General features: G+C 56.3%; 2 protein-coding genes across 8 annotated transcripts in view; one reads left to right on the forward strand and one right to left on the reverse strand.

Annotated features, from left to right (window-relative positions):
- The window catches only part of CHD5 (chromodomain helicase DNA binding protein 5), a 61311-nt gene extending 47816 nt beyond the window's left edge, over positions 1 to 13495 (forward strand). The window contains exons 35-43 of the mRNA XM_072819929.1: positions 4196 to 4285; positions 4934 to 5071; positions 5342 to 5450; positions 7249 to 7381; positions 7813 to 8008; positions 8848 to 9011; positions 9137 to 9251; positions 9332 to 9403; positions 9998 to 13495. Of these exons, the coding sequence (XP_072676030.1) occupies positions 4196 to 4285; positions 4934 to 5071; positions 5342 to 5450; positions 7249 to 7381; positions 7813 to 8008; positions 8848 to 9011; positions 9137 to 9251; positions 9332 to 9357 (971 nt within the window). The 3' untranslated portion in view covers positions 9358 to 9403; positions 9998 to 13495. The remainder of the gene's footprint in view (positions 1 to 4195; positions 4286 to 4933; positions 5072 to 5341; positions 5451 to 7248; positions 7382 to 7812; positions 8009 to 8847; positions 9012 to 9136; positions 9252 to 9331; positions 9404 to 9997) is intronic.
- Positions 13496 to 13988: 493 nt separating this feature from the next.
- The window catches only part of KCNAB2 (potassium voltage-gated channel subfamily A regulatory beta subunit 2), an 84720-nt gene continuing 80808 nt past the window's right edge, over positions 13989 to 17900 (reverse strand). For all 7 annotated transcript variants that reach the window (XM_072819928.1, XM_072819926.1, XM_072819927.1 and 4 more), the window contains one exon: positions 13989 to 16883. In XM_072819928.1, coding sequence (XP_072676029.1) covers positions 16794 to 16883 — 90 coding nt within the window. In that variant the 3' untranslated portion in view covers positions 13989 to 16793. The remainder of the gene's footprint in view (positions 16884 to 17900) is intronic.

The raw sequence follows: 17900 nt of genomic DNA on the forward strand, positions 1-17900 counted from the left end.
GATAGAGACATAGGCAGAGGGAGAAGCAGGCTCCCTGCAGGAAGTCTGATGTGGAACTCTATCCTGAGACCTTGGGATCATGCCCTGAGCCAAAGGCAGACGTTCAACCACTGAGCCACCCAGGCATCCTAGGATTTGTTATTTTGAGTCTCAATGTAGAATCTTTGTCTTTTAGCTGGCAAGTATGATTTCTTTATATTTATTGTAATAGCTAGGTATTTGGATTAATTTTTACTGTCTTATTTTGTGCTTTATAGTACACTTGCCTTTTTTTAAATCTTTCTTGCTGTCTCTTGGATTGATCAGACTTTGTTTATATTTCCCTTTTTCTCAATTTGAAAAGTTTATAGTCAATCCTATTTTATACTCTTAAGATTTTTTTAAAATAAGATTTTATTTATTTATTTATTTATTTATTTATTTATTTATTTGAGAGTGTATGTGTGAGAGAGAGACAGAGAGAGAGAGAGAGACTGAGCAGGGATAGGGGGAGAGGGAGAAGCAGGCTTCCCACTGAGAAGGGAGCCCAATGTGGGATTTGATCCCAGGACCCTGAGATCATGACCTGAGCTGAAGGCAGACTGAGCCCCCAGGCGCCCCTACTCTTAAGTTTTTAACATGTAACCCTCTTGGATAAGAGAAAGACTGTGGGTGGCTCTACTAACTTCTCATTTTCCATGTGCTGCTGCTCAGTGTTTTAGCTTCAACTTGTTTTCATTTCCCAGATTTGTTGTGGCACTTATTTTTAAATTTTTAATCCTTATTTAGATCTTACCATTCTTAGCACTTTAGTGTTTGCGTCCTTGCTCATCATTGCTTCGTTCAATGCTTTCTTCTTAAAGTATACCCTTTTAATGGTGCTTTCTACAAATTTTGTGTGTGGAAAATTCATTGTGTATTATTTTTCCCTTTACTCTTGAATAATAGTTACCAAAGCACAAGATAGGATAGGGGGGTTTCCCTCAGCATTTTTTTTTTTTTTTTTTAAGTAGGCTCCAGGCCCAGCGTGGGACCCAACATGAGGCTTGAACTCATGATGCTGAGATCAAGACCTAGGCCTAGATCAGGAGTCTGACGCTTAACGGACTGAGCCCCCCAGACACCCCTTCTCTCAGCTCTTTGAAGATGTTTATTTCCCATGTATTGTGGTTTCTGTTGTGCTGAGAAGGCTGCTCTCAGGGTAGTTGTTTTGCTCCTTTGTGGGAAACCTGCCTTTTCGATCTTTCCTGAAATGAAAAGACTGTTTTAAAGATACTCTGTTTGCGTCTGGTCAAGCACGGTATCACTACAATGGAATTTTTATTTCTCTTGCTGTGACTAACTGTAATTCTTAAAGCTAAGTGTGATGTCTTTCACTGATTGTGAGAAAATTCTCAGTCATTCCCTCTTCGTCCCCATCCTGTTTATTTTCTCCCGGCCTTCCAATCATTCACCGATTCTTTCATTCATCCGGCACATATGTATTGAAGACCTGCTGTGTGTGGGGTACGACCCCGAGTAATGGGGCCATAAGCAATAGACCAAAATAGCCACAGCCTTTGCGTGGAATTTGTATTCCAGTGGGGGAAGCAGGCGATCAGTGATAAACAGAAACATGTCTTTGTTCAACAAACTCCAAATGCAATAAAAAAAAAAAAAAAAAAAAAAGCAGGTACCAGGTTAACCAAAGAGGGGACTGGTGTATCTTTCACATCTTTTTTTTTTTTATAAGATTTTATTTATTTACTCATGAGAGACACAGAGAGATTGAGAGAGACAGGCAGAGGCACAGGCAGAGGGAGAAGCAGGCTCCATGCAGGGAGCCCGACGTGGGACTCGATCCTGGGTCTCCAGGATCACACCCTGGGCTGAAGGCAGCGCTAAACCGCTGAGCCACCCAGGCTACCCTCTTTCACATCTTTTATTTCTTTTTAACCTATCTCCCTACAAGGCTGGCTTTCTTTCTTTCTTTCTTTCTCTTTTTTTTTAAGATTTTATTTATTCGAGAGAGAGGGAGAGAGTGAGCAAGCATAGGCATGAGTAAGGTGGGGAGGGGCAGAGGGAGAGGGAGAAGCAGACTCTCCGCTGAGCACAGAGCCTGACATGGGGCTCAATCCCAGGACCCTGAGATCATGACCTGAGCCAAAGTCAGACGCTTCACTGACTGAGCCACCCAGGCACCCCTCTGCAAGGCTTTTTGAGTCATCTTTAGATCTAGCTTCCGCTTCTTTCTTTATACTGTTTTGTTTTTTCCTACTACCCGTTTGTGTTATATATATTCTATGGCAGCAAAACAAATCATTATAATCTGTTCTTTTTTTAAAAGAATTTATTTATTCATGAGAGACATAAGCAGGCTCCTCACAGGGAGCCCAATGTGGGACTCGATCCCAGGACCCCAGGATGATGCCCTGAGCCACTGGCAGACGCTCAACCACTGAGCCACTCAGGTGTCCCTGTAACCTCAGTTTTTTGTTTTTGTTTTTAAAGATTTATTTATTTATTCAGAGAGAGAAAGAGAGACAGAGACATAGGCAGAGGGAGAAGCAGGCTCCACGCAGGAAGCCCAACGTGGGACTCGATCCCAAGGCTCCAGGATCACACCCCAAGCTGCAGGCAGCGCTAAACCGCTGCGCCACTGGGGCTGCCCTGTAACCTCAGCTCTTAAAACAACACCCATTTACGAGCTCACAGTTTGGTGGGTCAGAAGTCTGGCTCGGCTTGGGTGGGTTCTCTGCTGAGGGTCTCGAAAGACTGATGTTAAGGCATTAGCTCCAGTGGCGGAGTTCTCCCCTGGCAGCTCAGGGAAAAATCTGTTTCCCAGCCAGTTCTTGCTGGCTGACTTCCACTCCTTGGGGTGGGGTAACCGAGGGCCCATTTCCTTGCTGCTCTCGGATGGGGCATGTTCTCAGCACCTAGAAGCCGCCCACATTCCTTGCCCCCTTGGTCTTCAGGCTTCAGGCCAGCAGTTGTGTGCCGAATACCCTTGATGTTTCGAATCTCTGATGTCCTTTTCTGTGACTGGTTGGAAAAAGTCTGCTTTTCAAGGGCTGGTGTGATGAGGTCAAGCCCACTCACATGATCTCCCTCTTTGAAGTCCCCTGTGTCCCATCCCACACCCCACTCCAGGGCCCGGAAGTCTTGGAGGACATCTCAGATTTCTGCAGTGAAAATGTTTAAAATGTTAATGATTGTGTATTTTATTTCTAGAAGTTTTAGGTGGCTTTTTCTAATTTTTCTTTTTTCATGGACTTATGGATTCTCTCATCTTTCTTCTCTCTCTCTCTGGTGGATGGATAAATGGTTTCTGAAGTTTGCTTGGGCACATCTTCATGGGATTTTTTTATACACGGGAACCCATGTCACCTGAGTAGCAGGAATGTCCTGCTCCGTTTCCAGAAGCCCCGGCCCCTGTGGTCTTGCTAGTGGTCTGGCTGGTCTGGAACCAGTCTTTCTTGGACTCTCTCTGTTGGGGAAGCACAATTCAGATTCCATGGTCCGCATGGACTCTGCATGGGGTTTGGGCTTCTTGCTGGAGACTTTCTGCCCCTGGATTCCATGCAGGAGCCAGGCTTCCTCAGCTCAGCCACGAGGCATTGGATGGTACTTTCTCTCTTTCACTGAGCGCCTGGCATCTGGAGGGTGTTGTTGGAGGGTGTTGGATTCTGGTTCTCTGGTCTTCGGGGCTTGCAGTCTCATCCTCCCTGTCTGGGTGTCAAGACACAGCCCACCCCCCCGCCCAGGCTTCTTCCTGGCATCTGCTCCCCACCTTCTCTTTATGGCATCGACAATTTCCTTTTCTCCTTGTGAGCTCACTGTGTATTTTTCCAAGGTGATAGGTTTTGCCTGACATTTCTGGGTGTTTGTAAGAGGGTTTTGATTTAATGAAGTCCTGCTGTGTTACCAGAACTTTGAGACCTCTAGTTATCATTGTGGTAGGGAGGATATTGAGACTGTGCCTTGAGGAGTTTGGGGGTGGGGTACTGCTGGGGTAGGGGTGAGGGGAAGGGGCAAGCCGACGGTGTCAAGGGGGTCCATGCCCTCTATGCCTGCCTTCCCGGAGGATCCCTCCCTGATGGCACTGGTTGGACTCCTCAGTGAAGTGACAGGTGGGATTCTGTGTGTGGCTGAAATGGAGTTGGAAAGTCAGCAGCCCAGAGTCCGTTTTGTCTGTCTCAGACCTTTCCCTACTCTACAAACACCCTTTGTCTTGCAGAAGAAATGCTTCCTGAGAAGGAGAAAATTCTGGACAAGCTGGAGCTAAGCTTGATTCACAGCAGAGGGGATGGCAATGATTTCAGGCCAGGTTTGGGGCTCTTGTGTGTACTCTGTCCTATGTCCCTTGGTCTCTTGAAGGCACCCTCTCTGGACCTTGCTGGGCCTCCTGCAGCTTCCATGGGTACCACCATCTACCCATTACTCACTTGGCCCAACTGAAGCTGGTGGATGGGAGCCTGAGCCCACCAGCCCCGGGAGTGGGAGTCAGGGTGGGAGGAGATGCCTTCCCCTTTCCTAATCCCTCCCATGGCCCCAGCTATCACCAGAAAGGAGAACTTGTCACAGAGTTTGGCCTGGAGCATTTGGGACTCCCATCAGAGACTTTATGTACCTGTAGGTGCTAGAATGTTCTGGAACACTTGTCACATCAGACCCCCCAGGACAGAACTGCTGTCCTTTAATTTAATATACACTTTCACAGTGCTGTGCCCCGTGTTCCCAGGTCGTCTTGAGTGAGGGAGTGGCACCTGGGCCTGGAATCCCCATCTCTGCTCGGGACAGAAGGAGGGGCTGCTTGCTTGTCTGTTTAAAATCCCTCTTGACAGTGAGCCCATGGAGGATGAGGAGATAGGGTCCCACTTGCCTTTGGGTCCCCAGGCCCCAGTGCTTGGCACAGAGAGGTCCCTGGGTAGCACCTTTCAGATGGGTAAATGAATATGGGTGTGTTCTCCCGTAGATGACACCAGAGTGGAGGAGAAGGAGCCCATTGAAACACAGCAAAATGGTGACAAAGAGGATGATGAGGAGGGGAAGAAGGAGGACAAGAATGGGAAGTTCAAATTCATGTTCAACATTGCAGATGGGGGCTTCACAGGTATTGCGGTGAGGCGGAGGGCAGAGACCTAGTGTGGGTGTTGTCACAGTCTTCCTAACTATGGGAGTCCCAGGAGTCTGGGCAGATGGTTATTTTATACTAAAGTGTGAATGCTTGATAAAAGTGCATTATATAACCTTTCCTGGTAACTGGAACACTGAGCTTCCACGGGTGGGGAGACGGTGGGTGGTGAGAAAGAGACCTTCCTATGCCTGCTTCTGTGAGGGACTGGGGGGCACCTCATTCTGCTCCCCTTGGCTGGCTTCCCAGAGCTACACACACTGTGGCAGAATGAGGAACGTGCTGCTGTGTCCTCGGGGAAAATCTACGACATCTGGCACCGGCGTCATGACTACTGGCTGCTGGCGGGCATCGTGACGTATCCTTGGCCAAGCCAGGCTGGGCAGGACTCTGGCCTGTTCCTCTGTGGACCTCAGGGAGGGACATGGGGTGTGTGGGATAAGGAATCAGTAGCCAGCGCTTCTGATCAGGTGCCGAAGACCCTTTCCTGCTGGTGATGGTGATGATGGTGATAACCATAGCTGCGGCTCATCCCTTTATGCTCAGTGCTCACTCCATCTGCACAGCAGCCTTCCAGGGGGCATCGTTGTTGCCCATCATACAGGGGAGGAAACCATGCTCAGAGAGGCCACGGGACTTACCCAGGGACACACAGCTAATAAGCCATAGCCTACCTGTCTGACCACAACAAATACCCCTAACTCCCACCCGGGACATACTTCACCTCCTTCCTGTGATGACGCCTGGAGGGTGCATCACCATTTGTGGTTGGCTAGCATTCATTCATTCAGTTTTGATTGCTCGTGTCCTATGTGCCAGGCATGGAGGATGCAACCGTGAACCTTCCCCAGTCCCTGTCTCCCTGGGGCTCACATCCTGCTGTGGACAGATGGCGAATGCTGTAAGTTAGCCAAGTGTGGCATTCAACAGAACATGATAGGGCAGGCAAGGAGCAGGGGGAGTGCTGGGGGTGACCGTTGCCTTTTCTCATAAGTAGTCAGGGGTCACATTTGAGCAGAGACCTCCCAGAGGCAAGGGGAAAGCCACACAACTGCCTGCGGAAAGCCCCTCAGCAAAGGTGACCTTCATGACAGCCTTGGAACTGGCTGGGAGTGTTCTAGAACAGTGGTCAGCAACCTTTCCTGTAAGGGTCCAGAGCACAAATATTTCAGGCTTTGCAGCGTGATTGCTCTGTCATTGTAGCAAAGGCAGTGATGGACGATAGTGATCCAGTGAGTGTGACCACGTTCCAATAAAGGTTTATTTAAAAAAAATTGGCCGGGGGCCAGTTTGGCCTATGGATCGTAGTTACGATTCCTGTTGTGGAGGTGAAGGTGTTTGGAGCCAGTCTGCCTGGGTTCCAATCCTGACTCTGCCCCTTGCTCACCGTGAGACCTTGGGCGAGATCATTTTATTGAGTTTCCTTGTTCAGTTGATGGCTCCAGGGGAGGATTGTTCCTTGTTCCTCGCCAGCTTCTGGGGCAGCTGTCAATCCTTGGGTCTCTTGGCCGCGAGGTCACGTGGCCATCTTCCCTGGGTGTCTGGGTGTCTGGGTCCAGATTTCTGGTTTTTTTTTAAGATTTTATTTATTTATTTGAATTAGCATGAGTGGGGGGTAGGGGCAGAGGAAGAGGGAGAAGCAGACTCCCCGCTGAGCAGGGAGCCTGACGTGGGGCTCCATCCCAGGACCCTGAGATCATGACCTGAGTGGAAGGCAGATGCTTCACTGACGGAGCCTGCCAGGTGCCCTAGATTTCCTCTTATAAGGAGACCAGTCACTGGATTCGTGCCCATCCTAATCCAGCGTGACCCCTTCTTAACTGGATTGCAGCTACCAAGACTGTTTCCGAACGAAGTCCCAGCCCCAGGTGTGGGTGTTGGGACTTGTTAGGATGAAAGGGTTCAGTCCCCAAAGCTCTATTGCTCTTGGGGCTCCTGAGGGCCCCTGCTGGTGTTTGTTGATTGTCAGGTTGTCATTGTCAACCTGCTCACCTCTTGGCCAAGGTTGATGACCGACTGTCCAAAAGCACACAGCCTGGGCTGCTGCAGCTGGGATGCTGGCACCGGCTGGCATCGGCCTGGTCCCCACTCGCTCTTCCCTTCCCCCATTCCCTGCCCTCCACGGCTGGGTTTGCCCTTAACGGAGCCACACCCAGGCATGGCTATGCCCGCTGGCAGGACATCCAGAATGACCCAAGATATATGATCCTCAACGAGCCCTTCAAGTCCGAGATCCACAAGGGCAATTACTTGGAGATGAAGAACAAGTTTCTGGCCCGTAGGTTCAAGGTCAGTCCCAGCAGGGCCAGAGCCTGCGGGGCAGGGGTGGGGGGCTGTTGCTGCAGGAGGACAGGCTGCATGAAGGGGGCCTGGGGCAAGGCAGGACTGACTGAGCAGCAGCCCGGCAGCCCCCTCCTCATTTCCGTGGTCCTGGGCCAGGCTGTCCACCAGGGTTGTCCTGTAGTCTGCCAACAGTGTGCTAGGTCCTTGATCTGGGTCAGGCCCCACTGGGTGCGTGTCCCTGCCCCGGGGAGGATGGTGCAGAGAACCCAGATTGCGGAGAGTTCCGGGGCTGGGAGCTCTAAGAACAGCAAGGGTGGACTGATGAGCAGAAGAGCAGCTTCCCTCCTTCCCTTTCACCCATTCCCAGGCCCAAAGGGGTGGGTGCTGGTGGACGGGGGGTCGGGCTGGCACTCAGTCCCTCCTGCCACATCCCCCAGCTACTGGAGCAGGCGCTGGTCATCGAGGAGCAGCTCCGGAGGGCTGCCTACCTTAATATGACCCAGGACCCCAACCACCCAGCCATGGCCCTCAACGCCCGCCTGGCCGAGGTGGAGTGCCTTGCCGAGAGCCACCAGCATCTGTCCAAGGAGTCCCTTGCTGGGAACAAGCCAGCTAACGCTGTCCTGCACAAGGGTGAGTGAGCCTACTTCCTGACGGTGGGCCTACCTGCCTTCCTCCTGCCCTGTGGATCCTTGGCCTTGATGAGGGCACTATGGAGCAGGGGCCAGCCCCATGAGCCAGTCAGGGAGAGTTCAGCCCCTCCAGTCTCTGGACTCTGTCTCAAGGCCCTGGGCTGGGGGTAGGTAACACAGAAGTCTATTTGACTTACACTCTTGCTTATGAGGCCCTGACAATATGCTTTAAACATGTTATCTCTTTAATGCTTGTGATATCCTAAAGTGGTAAGGTTTATGGCCCCATTTTATTTTATTTTTAAAGATTTTATTTACTAGAGCACTAGAGACAGCAAGCACGAGTGGGGGGCAGAGGCAGAGGGAGAAGCAGACTCCCCGCTGAGCTGGAAGCCCCGTGTGGGGCTCAAGCCCAGGACCCTGGGATCATGACCTGAGCCGAAGGCAGACACTTAACCACTGAGCCACTCAGGTGCCTCTTACTGCCACATTTTAAAGAAAGGGACGTTCAGGCTCAGGGTGGTGAAATTAATTGCCCAAGATCTCCCAGGATTCAGACCTTTGACTCCTATGCTCCAGAACTTCTGGAAGCTCCCAGGCTGGTCAGAGGGACGGGGGAGCAAGGTCAGGCTCACACGAGAGCCTCTGGACCTGCTGAGCACTGCAGGTGCTCTGGGTGACGCCTCCCTGGGAGCTGGGGGCTGGTGGAGGGCCTGGTGGAAGCCTGGTGTTGAGGCTGGCTCTCTCCTGGCAGCCTTCCGGCCCCTGGGGAAAGGCTGCTTGCAGGGTGGGGAGTGTAGATGAGCAGCAACTCCTCTCTCCCCCCTTAACCTCCTGAAGTCCTGAACCAGCTGGAGGAGCTGCTAAGCGACATGAAGGCGGATGTGACACGCCTCCCGTCCATGCTGTCCCGAATCCCCCCTGTGGCCGCCCGCCTCCAGATGTCAGAGCGTAGCATCCTGAGCCGCCTGACCAACCGAGCTGGCGACCCCACCATCCAGCAGGTCAGGTTCGGCCCATGTGCCCTGGGCCCAGTCCCCACCACGCACTGTCAGTCCAGGGTGCCCTATGCTGGGGCTCGGGCGGGGTCGCAGGAGCGTGACCTCTCAACCTGGGTCCTTGCCTCCAGGGCGCTTTCGGCAACTCCCAGATGTACAACAACAACTTTGGGCCCAACTTCCGGGGCCCTGGACCGGGAGGGATTGTCAACTACAACCAGATGCCCCTGGGGCCCTATGTGACCGGTAGGTGCCTGTCACTTCTGGGCAGCATGTGCAGGGGCGCCCCCGGGGCCTGGCCTGCCCGCAGCACCCCGGCAGCCCAGCTTCTGTCTCTCCCGCAGATATCTAGCTGTCCGCGCGATTTCCCTCTGTTGCAGTGCTCATTTCCAGCTGAGGTAAGCCGGCATGGGCATGTTCCCGGGCCCTGATCCCCTCCTCAGGGTGGCAAGTCTTGGCCCTGCCAGGATCAGCTTGGATTCGCCCCTGGGTGGGGTCCTGCATGTCTGGGCGTGCGTGTGTTCACAGAAGTGAGCCCCAAACCCAGGCCTCACGGTTCTGCCTCCACTGCCCAGCTGGGTGGCAGGCACCCCAGGACCTCTACTCCTGTCTGGGGCAAGGGGGTAGCTCAGGTTCCGAGGGCGTAAGGGCTGATGACTGGGAGTAGGGAGCTCATTCCTCAAAAACTGCCAGTTTACTCAGGCCTCCTCCACGTGGACCAGTGCCCCCCTCCCCGCCCCTGAGTCCTGTCTGTCCTTGTAAGAACTGTGGCTTTGGGGTGGAGGCTTGGGGGTTTCCAGGCTGACCGCCCCCTCAGCACACTCTTCCTAGGGCCTCTCTGGCACCCTCAGTGTGACGGGGAGATCCTGGAGCTCCTTCCAATGGGAGTTGGCTGGGGCAGGTGGAGGGTGGGTGGCTGCATGGTGTTGGGTGCTCCCCTCTGATGAAGACCTGGCGCCTCAATGGGATGACCTGTAATCTGCCTCTTGCAGCCATGCCTTCCGGGCCACCTGCCCGACCCCCACAGGAGAGAAAAGCTCCCACTTTTTTAGGAGCCATGCCACCTTGGGACAGAAAGGGAAACTGAGTCATGCCACCACATGGGGGACGAGGCCCAGCCTGGCTGGGCTGGAGCCCGGAAGTGCCACCTCATCATATCGCAAGTGTTCCACCCAGCGTCACACCCACACCACACTGGGACGTGCCCCTTGGCCACCTTTGCCAGACAACTTCTTAGAGGAGATTTCATTTATTTGTACATCTTTTGCACTTTCTTATTGAAGACTTGAACGAGTCTGTCTTGATAAAAGTTGAGTGACGTATGGAGGGATGTAACCTGCAGCATTCACGTCTCTCTCTGTCAACGGGCTCCAGACTGCACGGGAAGATCCTAGAAGCCCTGCTGCTGCCCCGTGAACTCAGCCCGCCTGGGGAGCCCTCGGCGTGCCCCCCACCCCCACCCCGTCTGTGCTGCCTGACTGCCCGTGTTCTGGCCCCCTGCCCCTTGGGGCGCCCCAGTGCTGAATGGGTCAGGACTGGGGATGGCTGTCCAGCCCAAGGGTAGAGACCTTGGCTGATGCCCAGGGCAGGGAGTTTATTCTACCCCCTTCCTGCCAGGGCTGGAGACCACCAGGTATGTGCTATCTCTGTGGGCCCAACTTCCGGGGTTGGTGGAAGTTGGTATGTGGTATCAGCAGGTATGTGGCCCTGGCCCAGCAGGTCTTGCAGGACCTGGACTCTTATCACCAGCGGAGGGCCTGTGGTCCCTGCCCTGCTGCATGGCAGGCCACGGCATGTGCTCCTGGGAGGGAGGGGAAGAACCTGTGCGAGGGGCATAGAGGCTGCTAGAGCCTTAGTCTCGGCCTCTGAGGGCAGGGGCTTGCCCTCTGTTGGGGTGTGGTTAGCATCCTAGCAGAGAAGGCCACATGGGCTCTGGGGATGGCCCTGGAGACCCTGGCCCTGCCCTAGGAGGCCCGTCACACCCACCTCTAGATCCACACTCCCTGTTCAGTCTCCTGGCCACACCTTGGAGCCTGGACTTATCCCTGTCTTCCTGCCCCTGGTGGGGTCCTGACCTGGTCACTTGCCACCCAGGTTGGGGCCACGGCTGCCTTGCTGTGTTGTCGGATGGCGTGGAGACAGGGGCCTGGACCTGATGACCCCCCAGCCCTCCTAGCTGGAGCATCCCGGGCTTCCTGCCTTGTCTCCTGTGGGGAACAGCCACTGGCATCCCTCCTGCACTCAGCCAGTGGACTCCTGTGTGGCCCCAGCTGGTGGGGAGGAGTGGGCCAGGCCCAGGGGCTGTGTTTGATGCCTCCTCGGCGTTGGCTCAGCCTGGAAGGGTTTTCCCAGCCTTGGGCATGAGGCTTCCTGGGGAAGTACCCCGGCTGTAGAATCCAGGATGGGCCAAGGTGTGGGGGCCTGTCTTGGGAGCTCTTGGGCAACCGGCCAGCCCTCATGGGGTCCCAGGTGTCCTCTGTAAATGGCTCTCTGTGAACCCCTTGAGGGCTAGATCCCAAAGCTGCTCCATCTTGGTGTCCCCTCGCTTTGGTCTCAATCAGCACCTCCAAGGTTGACTCTGCTCTGGCACCGTGGTGGGCACAGGGGCGAGTATCCTGAAGGTGGCATGCTGGTTTCTGGGACATTGCCCCCTGGGAAGGGCAGGGTCACCTCCAGTCCACTCAGTTCCTGCAGTTCCTGCACGTGCCTGTGTCCTCTGGTCAGTGCCTCCCTGCAAAGGCTCCTGGCTCAGGCCACAGGCGAGGTGACCACATGAGCACCCCCCCCCCACCCGCCCTAACCCAGAGCCCTGTGACACACTCTCCCAGACCTCACTGGGCAGTCTTGCTTCTCCTGGCCACAGAGGATGGGTCTTAAGTGTCCAGCCAGGAGGCACACGGTAGGGCAGGGGTCTACATCTCCACTCTCTTGCCCCGAGGGCCAACAGTCCCCCTGTTGTCAGCCCTTCCTCCCAGGAAGCCTCCCTCTGTCCCCCGATCCTTGCTTCCATGCCAGGCCTCCCCTCGCCCTCCTCTACTGGGCCAGAGCTGGGTACCCACAATGGCCAGGTCTAAGAAAAGCTCAGTTCTCCACGATCTGCACCTGGAAGCCCGGGAGGGGGGTACTTCAGGCAGTTGGAGAGTGGGTTTCCGACTGGCTGGTTTGGGAGAGGAAATGGATCTCGGACTGTTTTCTTAGTTTATCAGTTATCTCCTGCCACAGGTGGTGGCGGGGAGCAGGGCATCCGCTGTCTTTGGCATCTCCCGGCTGGGTTTGGTTTGTGCTGCTGGCAGAAGGAGGGGCTTGGCATACAAGCAGAGTCCTAGAGCACCCGCCCGCATTTTTGTTTCCAGCCACCCTATTATTTATACCAGTACTGAGTAGGCTTTCTATCCAACCATCTTTGGGCCACAGTTTCAGAAAGCATTTCCCTCCAGGCTCCCAGGTGACAGGGGGAGCTTGGGCTGCCTGACCAGGTCTGGAGGGCGCCCCCACCCTTGCACACACCTGCCCCCGAAAGTGCATTCCATGTGAGGAGACCCTCCCTGCAAGCCAGCTTTGGGAGCTCCTTTGCTTTCTGGAAGTTATGACCATGGTCCTGCTGGTCTTCATGACTGGTCCAGGTGCCTGCCCTCCTGCTCTTCGGGGGTCCCTTTCCAGGGTCCTCTGGGGCCTCCCCGGCCCAGACTGTGGCTGGTCGAGTCTTGCCGCAGTGACACTGTAGCTCTTGCTCCCAAACGTCGGGTCCCAGAGCTCTTGAGGGCCTGCGAGGGTCATGTAGAGGGTGGGCTTGAGGACAGGAGTGCCTCCAGGGCTTGGTTGCGAGGCGGGGGTGAGGTCTTGGCCTGGCTGTGGCCTCAGGTCCCTCCCCACCCTGCCCTGAGCCTGCGGCTTGTCCTGTGCCCACCCCTGTCTCTGTTGAGGAAGCCGGCTCCTGCCCCATTTTCTATTTCTAGAAGTTTACAGGTTGTGGTGCATCAGCCCAAAGTCATTGGCTTTGTGTTTTGGGTTTTTTTCTTAGTTTTCAGATTTTTTTTAAACAAAGTATTTTTTTAGGTGCGATAACCCAGAAAGGGCCCGTTGGGTATGTGTGTATGTCCTGAACCCCTGACGTGGAGATGGGAGCTCCTGTGTGCCGGAGATGAGGCAAGGGTCCTGCCCTCTGTGCGTCAGAGCGTGGGGGTGTGGGGGAGCAGACCCCCACCCAGGTTGGCATCTGGCCCAGCCAAGGGGGCCGGGCCCCTGGGCCTGGGTACAGCTCCAGGCCAACAAAGGGGCCAGGGGCTTTGGGGTGAGTTGGGAGGGTCCCGGCCAGGGGGCTGGAGCTGGAAGCTGAGCCCCCGTGAGTGGCGACCCGTCCGGTCCCTGGCAGGACACATGGGAGGCCGGACAGGGACTGCAGCCGACACAATCCCCTTAACTTTGTACTCTGTGTGTGTGTCTTGGTTTTCTGTGTTTTAATAAATCCTTTGGGAAAGGATTCAATCAAAGTGTTTTCCTAGATTCTCACTCATCTAGGATGGGGGGGGTGGGGTTGGGGGGTGGGGATGGAGTGTCCCCCAAAGCCACCTCCCACCGGAGAAGCAGGGCCTTGTGAGGCAGAGGGGGCTGGCTGGGAAAGGGGTGGTGCCTGACTCTCCCCCCTGCACCTCTAAACGCCAACACAACATGGTGTCAGGGAAACACTGAGCTCCCAGTGGAGGGGAGCCCCCGCCTCCCTGGGCCCTGGTCTCTGTACCCAGAGAGCACAGCAGCCTCCCAGCAACACAGCTTGTGTGTGTTGAGCGTGGGGGGTACCCCTGTCCCCAAATTACTTGGGCTGAGGGGGCCTCAGTCTCTGGTCCCAGTCTCTCCCCAGGACCCTTCTTCTCAACCCTACCCTTTGCCCCAGGGTCAGGATTCCGGGGGTGGGCGGGGAGCCCAGCTTTTTCCTAGCCTCCCTACTGCCAGCGGCTGGACCCCTGGAAATGAGAGGAGCAGAGAGCCGCAGACCCCCGACAGGCTGGGGTTTTATTTATCATTCCATAAATACGGTGGCTGAATCTCGGCTGGGTGTCCTGGGAGCGCGGGGCGGAAGGCAGTCTCTGCCTGCGGTGGGGAGTGCAGTTAGCTGAGGAGCCACGGTCGTTAAAAAAAAGGGGAGAGAAGAAAAGCGCATTATTTACACGACGGGGAAGGGGACAGAAGACGGAGTGAGCCCCTCTGTCATTCCTCGGGACCTCGGATTCGCACTGGATTTGGATGAGAGATGGTGGGGGCTCCGAGTGTCTGCAAGGGAGACCGAGCCCACCCAGGCCCGCAGCCCCCGGCCCAGGCCTCTGTCCTGCGTTGGGCACACCCAGAGGGCTCCCCAGGAGCACACTCTGCCTCGACGGGAGGGCCAGGGGCTGGCGGGCGGGCGGCCGCTGGGGCTCCGAGGGGCTGCTCTCGACCGGGGGGCGTCAGGCCAGCTGGCCCTTGACCCGCGTTGGGGCATGGCCGCTCCTCCAGGGCTTGCCTCCTATTTCCAGACTCAGGCTGCCCTTGGGCCCGCCTGACCCCCTCCCCCCACACCAGCCCCCTTCTAAGTCCTGGGGTGCTCCCCCAGGAGGCTGAGCCCTGTCCCCCCTGCTAGTGGCTGTGGAAAAACTAGGACACCTTGGGCCCAGGCTGTGGACTGCGCCCCAGGCTGGGAAGCTGCTTGGGTCCTGGCGACAGGCATTTCGGCCTCGGCCGAGCTCAGCTTTGAGGGCCCTTGTCTCCTGTTTGGCCAACATGTGGGCAACAGGGGCCTGGCCTTCCCAGCTGCGGCTCCTGGTGAGGGGGCCCCACTGCCAGCCCTGCTCTATCTCTCGGCAGTGGGCAAGCTCGGGGCAGCAGTGTGAGCACCCCCACCCCCGCCAGCTATCACTCTCCCCGCTGGAGGGTGGGCCATCTGGTCCCTCTGTTCAGCTGGGGCTGCCTGGCCCAAGTGGTGGTGGAGGGTGGCCACAGCTGGAGTGGAGGGGCCCTGCTGGGGTAGGCTCACTTCCTCCCCACCCCTGCAACCTGCAGCTTGTAGATTTGGTGGAGGTGATGCCCAGGGGCCTGGTGTGGGAGGAAGGGGGAAGGTTCTAGACTCCAGGGTCAGCACAAATGTCAGGAATGGAAATTGTCTGCCTCCCTGCCTCAGGCCTCGGCCCAGCCAGCACTGGCCAGCAGGCCCTCTGGGAATGGCAGGGAGGAGCCCCTCCAACAGCAGCTTCTTTGAAGGGCGAAGCAGGACCGGCTTGCCTGCTGCAGTGAGGGTGGGGATGGGGGTGGGGGTGCATCAGGTGGGGGTGGCCAGCGCTGTCGGCCCAGACCACCTGGACTGGAGGCACGTAGGCGTCCTTCAGAGTGGGCTCCTGGCTCCCGCCCCCACCGCCAGCAGAGGCCCATACCTCAGGACCCTGGGGGCCGGGACTCCTGGCTATAGGCCCCTCTCCCATGTTTCTGGGGCGGGGGCTGACAGTTCTGTATGTCCTTCCTCAATCTGTTCTAGGCCGGGAGGGAATGCCTAAGTCCAGCCATCCTGGCCTCTTCACAGGGTGTGTGCAGAGAGCCAGGGGTGGTACTGTTGCCTGTCTGCCTGGGGGACAAGCTCCGGGCACCCTGACTTGGCACCCTACCATGGGGTGCCTTGCCCCAACCTGATCTGAGGCCTTGAAGAAGGCACTGCTCCAGGGAGAGGCTCCCGGGGTCTTTTCCTTGATTGTGGGGGCCACTGCTAGATGTTCAGTCGCCCTAGCCCCTGGGCATGCAGCACACAAAGCCCTAGGGACCCACCCTCACTGAAAGGGCCTAAGGGTGGCCTCTCTGCATCCCTGAGGGCCACAACCCAGGCAGAGCAGAGTGGGCTGCCCTGCATGTGGTCAAACCCAGTGTCTAGCTACGGATGCACGACCTCAAGGCCTTCTGGGGTAAGGACAGAGCCCCTGGCAAGGAGGACAGTGGGGCCCTGGAGGGACCTGGGCTGGAGCCAGCTCCTCAGACCCCTCCCGTGGGCTTGGGGCTGCTCTGGGCACGAGGCTCATCAACTGTGTGCAGGGAGGCAGCTGGCAGGGTGATGAACTCAGACCCCCAAAATTCCCGTGGGCCCCAAACTGATAGTGAATCCCCCTGGATCTCTGCCCCTGCCAGTAAGGGTGGGGGTGGGGGCCAAGGGACAGCACGGAAGGCCCCAGAGAGACCTGCTGGGGCAGGTGGTGGTGCTGAAGAAGGCGCAGAATGAATCTGAGGTCAGGCCCATCGTAAAATCCTGGGAGCCCTTGACAAGAGGGAAGTGGAGGGGGACCCCACTGGGGAGGCCCTGCCCAACATCCAGTGCCCCAGCAGAGGGGGCCACAGGAAGGGCCAGCCCTGGTTTCCTCTTTCCCACCCCCAACACCAAGTGGGGGTTCTCAGCAGATGAGAGGCCAGCCCTGCTGCCCCCAGGACACAGGCCAGGCCTGGAGGCATCTCTGGGAAAGGCGGAGGCTGGGAGCAACTGGGGTGCTTTCTTCTTGGAGGGGGAGTAGAGGCTGTAGGCGGGCTCGGGCGGGACCGCTCCAACATCCTGCCCCATCAACGCGGCCTCCCCGGCACGGATCTGAATTCGGTCCCGCGAAGCAGTGAATGGTGTTTTGCAGCAACTTTTGAGATCTTTTCCCCACGAGGAGGACATCTTGCCGTGATGTTTTCTGTTTGATGCAAACCACACCCCTGACTTGGCTTCAAAACGGCTTAAGCGAGCGAACAGAGAGACTAGGAGGGAAAGAGAAACTGTCCGGGCAAGCGGCCGGGGGCTTCTTAGGATCTGTAGTCCTTTTTGCTGTAGGGTTTATTGCCCAAAATACTATCAATCTCGTGGATAATGGAAGACGACAGTTTCGGAAGGACCTGCGTGCGAGGACAGGAGCTAATCAGAATCCCACCCGCGAGACTGGCCCGGCCTGTGGAGGAGGCTGGGTGACAGTCTTCGGGCCACTGCTGGCCTGGCCCGCCTCATCGCATCAGACTCTCGCCCAAGCAGGTGGGCACTAGGCTGCTTCTGTGTTCCACAAGTTCTGGGGCAGAGAGGAAGCCTGCCTGGGTTTATCTCTGCGCCTCAAGCTCCAGAATGCTCTAGAACAGTCTAGAAGGCATAAAATACAGGTTCCAGGGCCAGACCCCTGATACCTTCACCCCTAAACTACTTTTCCTAGCCTTCCATACTTCAACCAACAGCAAGGCCATCCTTGCAGGTAACGCAAGCCTGTGGGCAGCCTCTTCTTGTGCTCACCCTGGTCCCCATCCCGTTGGCCTCACAGTCCTGAACATCCAGGATCCAACCCTCTCCGAGGAGGCCTCCTGTCACTTCCCTGCAGATCTCTCCGTGCCCTCCTCCTCTTCCCTAAAGGCTTTCCTCCACTCAGCAGCTAGGGGGAGAGGGATCAGGCCCTCCTCTGCTCTGGAGCGGGGGCTCCTGCTCACCCAACAACCAACGAAGTCCCTAGAACCCTGGGCACAGTCCCCCCTTCCCCTGCCCCGCCCCTCTGCTCCAGGCCACACCCACCGGCGCCTCCTTTGCTCCCGGCGGTTCCTCCAGGGGTTTGCAGGTGCCACTCCTCACCCTTGGAGCCTTTGCTTACATGTCATTTTTTCAGCAAGCCTACCCCTGACCCCCTTCAGCCTGGACCACAGCACCACCTCCCTTCTGCGCCCACCAACTCCCCTGCCCTTGCTCTGGTGCTTATCACCTTCATATTCCAATTTCCTCATTTCTTGCATTCAGAGCTCACTGTCTGCTCTTCCAGAGCAGAACTTTTGGTGGCTCGCTGATGTAGCCCGGACACTTACAACAGTGCCCGGCCCATTGTAGGTGCCCAAGAACATGGGCTGGACGAATGACTGACTAGGACCTTGAGTTCGGTTCAA

The sequence above is a fragment of the Canis lupus genome, chromosome 3 (genome assembly GCF_048164855.1).
Source record: "Canis lupus baileyi chromosome 3, mCanLup2.hap1, whole genome shotgun sequence".
NCBI lineage: Eukaryota > Metazoa > Chordata > Mammalia > Carnivora > Canidae > Canis > Canis lupus.